General features: G+C 37.5%; 1 protein-coding gene across 1 annotated transcript in view; it reads right to left on the bottom strand.

The window, feature by feature from the left end:
* CENPU (centromere protein U) overlaps positions 1-8,192 on the bottom strand; it is a 65,101-nt gene that overhangs the window by 43,025 nt on the left and 13,884 nt on the right. The window contains exons 3-4 of the mRNA XM_007940886.1: positions 7,569-7,686; positions 2,325-2,430 (exon numbers count right to left, since the gene is read on the bottom strand). Of these exons, the coding sequence (XP_007939077.1) occupies positions 2,325-2,430; positions 7,569-7,686 (224 nt within the window). The remainder of the gene's footprint in view (positions 1-2,324; positions 2,431-7,568; positions 7,687-8,192) is intronic.

Below are 8,192 nucleotides of genomic sequence, written 5' to 3'. Positions count from 1 at the left end.
GGTGCTTCCCTAATAAACCCTGTAATCTGTGAGTTTTGTGTGGCCACTGCAGCGAATTATCGAACCCAGGAGAGAGGTGGTGGTTGCTTTGGGAGGAATGGTTGGTGAAAGGGCTGGAGGGAGGCAGCATGTCTGGCCTTGCAGTAATAGGCCTTGGGTTACTGCTGGTAATCCTGTCTTCCCCTTGTGGGATTAGAGGAGGTCAGAACATGTGGCCTCCTTGCCGTTTTTGCAATGATGGATCTGTCATCCTTCTCTACAATCTGTGCATGAAAACTTTGATCCACTAGGTTACTATGAGTCAGAATTGACTTGATGACAATAGGTTGTTTTTTTTCCCCCAGCGTCTTACATATTAAATTATAGCCTTGCGCCCAATAGTATGTCAACTTTAACTTCACCTCTGAACACGCCATGTGTGTTAGAATTGAAGGCATCCTCCCGGACTGCAGCCTCAACCTCAGTTAGCTTGCTTTACTTTTACCCAAATTGTTAGCAAGAATTGCTCTGGAGTTCCTTGGGGCCCTTCTGATGGTCAAACTGAATTTTTGATTTCACATGATAAACCCCTTAGGTTTTGGAAAGATGCCCATGCAGGGAATTTAACATTAGGCTGAGAGGACAAAAGCACATTTGTATCAAGATGTGGACTTGGTTAAAGTTGGAACAATTGTCCATTCTGATGGAAAATTGGCTTGAAAGGGTCAACTGAACTATCCCCTCCCCAAGTAAAGTTACCAGAAAAGGTATGATTTGTGCCCCTTATGGATTAATATTAGATAATAAAATAACTCTAGATTTCCATTTAGCACAACAAGGAGGAGTATGTGCTACTGCTGCTCCTAGATAAATACCTCCAAAGAGCTAGAACAAGACATTATTACAAAGATTGACCAGACTACTTGGCTGAATGCAATATCCCCTATGATTGTTCCCTCTTTTTTTGTTATCTTTAGCTGATTACCAATAGCACCAGTTCTTGGTTTCATTCAATATTGCAACCTAGATTTGTGTTCTTAATTGTAATAATGATTATCATAGGACTGATTAAACGCCCTATAAAATGCTTGTTTAGTGTTTTCACGGAAACTGAAACTGTTATAGCTATGTATAGAATTACGTGTTTTAAAAAAGCTGAACCTATAGAAGTAAATCGATTTAAACAAAGAAGTGTTTTTTTACTTTCCTTGGGGACTCCTAAGTTGACTCCTGTTTGAGTTCACTCTAAATTTGTTCCTCCAATTCAGCCTTGTCTACTGTTATGACCCCCATAGCAATCTACTCATCCTGAAAATGGGGTCCATTAGTTTGGCAACGTGAAAAAAAAGGATTAACTTTCCTTTGACTAACATCACTGCAACAATCCAGGTGTTGTTGTTCTTCTCTCTGGGTACATCTTGCTGTTAGCAATATGTCCTACATACAATGCTGCAGCATGTAATTTGCTAATGTTATCATTCTTAGATGTTCACTCAACAACAAATAGATTCTAGTTATAAAGAACGAAAACTGAGAAAAAAGATATTCAACTTACATTAGAACTAATTTATGGCAGTCATTGAAACAGACCCCCATTATAAGTCAGGGACTAACCTGTATAATACGCTCTCAATTGTTTATAAAATCATTTCTATAAGATTTACTAAGCCTAGAATTTCATAAATTGTAACACTCAGACTAATATTCCTTAGGGATAGTACATCTGAAACATACTTTGTATTTTCTTTGTCTCCTCTGTAGCCTGTAGATGCCCTGGTGGCACAGTGGTTAAGGCATTCAGCTGTTAACCAGAAGGTCAGCAGTTTGAACATACAAGCCGTTTCACAGGAGAAAGATGAGGAAATCTGCTTCTGTAAAGATTTACAGCCTTGGAAATTCTAGGGGGCAATTCTACTCTGACCTAAAGGGTCACCAAGAGTCAGAATCAACTCAATAGCAGTGGGTTTTAGTAGCCTCTTTCCCTGTATTAGAGAGCTCTCTTTTGCAATAATTAGATAATTTGTAAATTAAAGGCACCTTTCAATACCACCTAAAATTCTATACTCATAAAATTTCTCCCCTCTTTGTTTTAACTCATAGGTAACTACTTCACAGGCATGTTTACTAGCACAATCAGGTATCAATTATGTCAATTATTATAATTATTATAATTAATGTCAATTATTTCAAAAATTAAGTTTTTACTTCCCAATACTCTTGAGGAAAAAAAAATGTAAGTCAGCTCAAAAGATCTTAAAAAGTACTTTAGTTTTATAGCCTTCTATCTTAGAGTGTCATGGAAATCCTATTAACCATAAATAAAAAATTGTTTAAAGTATGACTACCTTCTTCCTTCTTCTTTTCCTTGAGGAGTTGAAGGAATAGATGATCCACATTGTTTGGAGAATTCTTCTTCATCAGCATATATAGCAGTGCTGTGTAAAGGAGGAGCTACAAAAGAAGTGCCACTTTAAAAGTCTGGCATATTGACAGTAATCCTACTCCTCACTTACCGACTATCTTGCAATCCAACACTTCGCATCTACAACAACAGTAAAAAATCTACAGTCCAAATATTTTGTGCATTAACAACATACACCTGGCAGTAATACAAGGTGCGAGGTGAAAGTAACACTGGCTGTGATGGTTAAGGTTATGTGTCAGCTTGGCTGGGCCATGATACTCAGTGGTTTGGCAGCTATAGAAGGATATAATCTGGCAGTTACGTAATGATGCAGTCATCTTCCATTTTGTGATCTGATGTAGTCATTCTCCATTTTCACCTAATGCCAATTTTCACATAATGACCTGATCTTTGGCACTTAACCATGTCAATAAGTGAGGAGTAGGTGTATTTAAATTTATTCCCTTACAATGGAGTACAAAACAATCTTTGGTTAAATGCTCACAAAATCAAAATCAATTATGCAAGTCACTTCCCAAACATTTTTGATCCCAGATATTTTTTTTTAAAATCTAAACCATATAACCAATAAATATATGTGTATTATTCATAAATTATAAACATGTTACTATTGTACTCAGGAGTCCTGGCGGCACAGTGGTTAAAGCGCTAACTGAAAGGTTTACAGTTAGAATCCACTAGCCACTCTGTGGGAGAAAGATGTGGCAATCTGCTGCCATAAAGATTTACAGCCTTGGAAACCCTGTGGGACAGTTCTACTCTGTCCTATAGGGTTGCCATGAGTCAGAACTGACTCGAGGACTATGGGTTTAATGTTTTGGTATTGTTTTTGTTGTTGTTATATGCCCTCGAGTCGGCCCTGACTCATAGTGACCCCTCCTTGGGTTTCTGAGACAGTATCACTATGGAAGTAGGATTGCCCAACCTTCCTTCCGAGGAGTGGCTGGTGGGTTTGAACCACCAGCCTTCTGGTTAGCAGCCAAGTGCCTTAGGCACTATGCTACCAGAGCTCCTGTTTTGGTATTATCATACTTAATTATATGCAAATATTTCAGTAAGATAAAAAACAAATAAAAATATGAAGAGTAACAAGTCTTTCCTCACCCCTACTGGACTGTTATACACTCTACTTTAGAGACTAGTGCATCAACAATAAGCTGTACAGGTTTAGAGTGCTTGGCCCACTCCTACTACTCTAACACTTCATAAAGTGCTTAGGACTATAATACCCAGTATCTGTGAATGAATGACCTTCTGAGGAGGAACTCTTGTCCTCCCACATTTCTCATTCTCTACTCTGGATTCCTAGGGTCTCTGTTGTATGTAGCTAAGTCAATTTTAACTCACAGAGACTCCATGAAACACAACAGAACTGCCTGATAGGGTATTCTCAGCTATAATCTTTACAGGACCAGATCACCAGGTCTTCTCTCCTGTGGAACTGCTGGGTGGTTCTGACTGCCAACATTTCAGGTAGCAGCTGAGTACTTAACCACTGAGCAACCACGGCTCTTCTACAGCCTTTGGCTAGCATAAAAATGTTAACCTGAATGAGAAAGGGGATTAAAAAAAACTTGTACTTGAGAATGGAAAATGTACAGAAATAAGAGAGAAGAAAGAGAGAGGAGGAGGATGCAATAACAGAAGAGGCCTTACCTGTTTTGGAAAAAGGAGTAACAAAAGAGACCTAAACACGAGGGGTGGAACTCACAGCTGGGGGAGGAGGGAGAGATCTCAGGAGAGACCCTGAGAGGAGAGGAGCAAGAGGCAGATACCAACAAGTGGTATTGCTACAGGAGATTAAGAACCTAGCAACCATTTCTTCATGCTCAAATTTTAGCATGACAGTGTAAATTTAAACAGCATTTTTTTCCATATCAACTGCATGATTTTAAAGCTGGCAATACACTTTTTATCCCCCTCAACTAGGTTAAGGAATTTATTTACTTTACTACTATGAATAACAAGGGGAGCAAAAAAAGAAATAGGCCAATCTCAAATCTCCTTATGTAACTAATCATACAAACTAGACTCTTACAACTAAACAATAAGAAGATAAATAATTAAAAAATAGGCAAAGGATTGGAACAGACATATCTACAAAAAAAGATATAAAAGAGACAACAAGCCTATGAAAAGATGCTCAACGGCATTAGTCATTGGGAAATGCAAATCAAAACTATAAGATACCACTTCACATCTACTAGGATGCGTAGGGGGGAATAAAATCAAGGGTTGAAAAGAATACAGAAAAACTGAAACTTTTCTACATCACTGGTGGGAATGTAAAATGATAGTCACTTTAGAAAACAGTTTGACAGTTCTTCAAAACATTAAACATTGAGTTACCATATGATCCAATAATACCACTCCTAGGTATATATAGGGAGCTCTGGTAGCATAGTGCCTAAGGGACTTGACTACTAACCAGAAGGCTTGGGATGCAAACCCACCAACCACTCCTCAGAAAGAAGATGGGGCAATCTACTTCCGTAGTGATACTGCCTTGGAAACCCAAGGAGGGGTCGCTATGAGTAGAGTCTAACTTGACAGCACATAACAACAACAATAGGTATATATAACCAAGAGCACTGAAAACATATGGCTAGACAAAAACTTGTACAGAATGTTCACAGTAGCATTATTCACAATAGCCAAAAAGTGAAAACAACCTAATGCCCATCAACCTGGATAAACAAAATTTGGTACTAACAATGGAATATTATTCAGTCACAAAAAGAAATGAAGTTACTGTGAACAACAATTTATGAGTACATGCATAGACACTCTCAAGCTGACCAGGAGCAAGAAGGCAAATAGGACTACACCAATGAATACATATAGGTTTGACAGAGGCTACGTCTACCTATGTATTTATATGTGCTGCAAATATATCCATGACTGCAGTAGAGCATACAGTGGACAAAGTTTTAAAAACATTCTAGTCATAACCAAACACCATGAGAGAATGAGTTGCTGGGTATGGAGGCTCAGGACCATCGTCTCAAGGACACTCAGATCAACTGGCATAACACAGTCCACAAAGACAATGTTCTATATCCTACTGGGGTCTCAAAAGCTTGTAAGCAGCCATCCATCTAAGGTTCAAATATTGGTCTCTCCTCGTCCAGAGCAAAGAATGAAAATCAAAGATGCAGGAAACAATCAGTCCAAAGGGCCAATGGAGCACGTCAACCCCAGCCTCCATGACCCTGAGACCAGAACTAGATGGTACCCAGCTACCATTGCCAACCATTCTGAAAGGGATCACAATGAGAGGTCCCAGATAGAGTGGGAGGAAATGTGGAACAAAATTCAAAATCATAAAAAAGACCAGGCTTTCTAGTTTGATGAAGACTAGTGGAACTTGAGACTATGGCCCTTAGATACCCTTCATATTAGGAACAGAACTTAATCCCCATGACTCAACTGGCAGCCAAACAATAGATAGGCTTATCAACAGTAGTATCAGGAGGTTATGTACTCATTAGAACAATGAAGCATGTGAGATCAAAAGGACAGCATTTGCCTAGAGACAGTGCTAGGAAGGTGGGAGTGGATGAGAAAAAAGAACAAAGGGAAGGGTGAGCACAAGGAGGAAGTGAGAAGAATGCTGTTACAGTGTGCGAATTACAGCAAATGTCACAAAATAGAACGTGTATGGATTGCTGAATGGAAAACTAATTTTCTCTATAAACTTATACTCAAATCACAATTAAAAAAAAAAGAAATGAAGTACTGATACATGTTATAATATGGATGAACCTTGAAAACATTATGTTAATTCAAAGAAGCCAGATACAAAAGGCCAAATACTATATGATTCTAATTATATGAAATGTCCAAAAGAGGCAAATCCATAGAGACAAAAAGTAGATTAATGGTTGCAAGTGTCTGGGAACAAAAAGGGTATGGGATTTTGAGGAAAATAAAAATGTTCTGGAATTAGATAATAATGGTGACAGTTGCAAAACTTTCTAAGTATACTAAAAGCCGCTGAACTGCAGATTTTAAAAGGATAAATTTTGTTATGTAAATTATATCTCAATTTAAATAAAATAGGTATAAAGGGTGAATTTTATGGTATGTGAATTAGATTTTCATTTAAAAAATGTGATTTTGATTTAAGGTGATTTATTCCGTAAGTAAGTAAAATATTTTTTATCAAATCATAATAAAAGATATATTCTGGTGATGACTACTTCTCATGTATTATAAAATGAAAAATATTAAAATGTTTTTTGTTTTTAATAAAAAGTATAGGTTGAAAATGTTTCAGATGCCAAATGAAAAGTATGTGTGAGGATATACAAGTTCTCAAAATTCTCTTAAAATATATTCCACTGCAAATGTCCAATCGCTGTTTTAGAAGTGGGGCACTTGGCACTTTCTGTATTGTTATTGGCCTCTGGAGACACATCAAGTCAGAAGCAGTTCTGTTTGAACTCATTGTTCAAACTCCTGGTCACCCTGTTTCCCTCACACACATTCCAAGGAAGTGAGGTGGATTTCCTAAAGGATTCCCTGCCTCTGTTGGTTTAAGATAAGGGAAAATAACCCCACTTCTCCTCCCCAAATTAAAACCCATACAGAATGGCTCTATTGGTTGTATGGTATGAGAAATGTATTTTATATTCCGTGCCCAAGGTGGGGTCGCTATGAGTCAGATCCAACTCAAGGGCAGTGCATTGCATTGCGTTCATTACAATACTACAATAGGGAGATGTGACTGGCTTATTAACAAATGCTATTAGAAAAGTTCTACCTTGATATTGTTTAGAGTTCTTAGTTCCAATTTGAGTACTTGGACATCACAAAACAGTTATATCTCAACTACTAGCCAACAGGTTGGCATTTTGAACTCAACCAGAGGTGCCCGAGAAGATAGACCTGGCAGATCATGTCCAAAGATCAGGCTTGGAAAACCCTATGGGTTGCCATGAGTCGGAATTAACTCAATGGCAACTAACAACAACAGTTCCAATGTATCAAGAAGTTAAAAAAAGATTATTCAAAGTATCAAGAACTCCCAGAACATATTTATATGCAGACAACTGATTTTTATATTTTAAGATATTTCTATATTTGTATTAGTTGCTATTGTTGTATCTATTATTATTATTATCCAGCCTAAACATTTAGGATAAATATTTAAAATACTAACCAAATGTCTCATAAGGTTCTTCATCTTGCTCACTTTCACCCAGCCTGCCAATGCTTGAGATATCAGAATTCTCAGGAAAATCAAACACATCAAGAGGTTTGTGCTTTTGGTCAGCTTTCTGAAAGTAAATAAAGTCAAAGTTACTGAACTGGCCCTAACAAACAAAAGACATTACAGATATGCATTGTTTTCAAGGATACACACCTTGCTTAAAGGTGCGATCCTTAACACTTTTGGAGGACTCAGAATCTAAGGCAGAGGTCAACATGTATTTTCCACAGTGGGCCAGAAAGCAAATATTTTAGGCTTTGTGGGGCATAGGGTGCCTGATGCAACTACTCAACTCAGTCACTGTGGTGTGAAAGCAGACAGTGATGATGCAAACAAGAATGACTATTACTATGTTCCAATAAAACTTTATTTATGGACACTAAAATTTGTATTTCATATAATTGTCACAAAACATGAGATAGTCTTCTTTTGATTTCTTTCAATGATTTAAAGATGTAAAAAGTATTCTTAGCTTATAGGGCTGTACAAAAGCAAGCCAAAGTAAAAAAGACCTGGATTTGGCTATCTAAGGAAAACTAAGGTCCTCTACCTAGAAATATGCCTACATGTTAT

This window comes from Orycteropus afer, unplaced genomic scaffold (assembly GCF_000298275.1).
Source record: "Orycteropus afer afer isolate SDZICR_OR568_19922 unplaced genomic scaffold, OryAfe1.0 scaffold00073, whole genome shotgun sequence".
Classification (NCBI taxonomy): domain Eukaryota; kingdom Metazoa; phylum Chordata; class Mammalia; order Tubulidentata; family Orycteropodidae; genus Orycteropus; species Orycteropus afer.
This window is presented reverse-complemented; position numbering and strand designations above follow the sequence as displayed.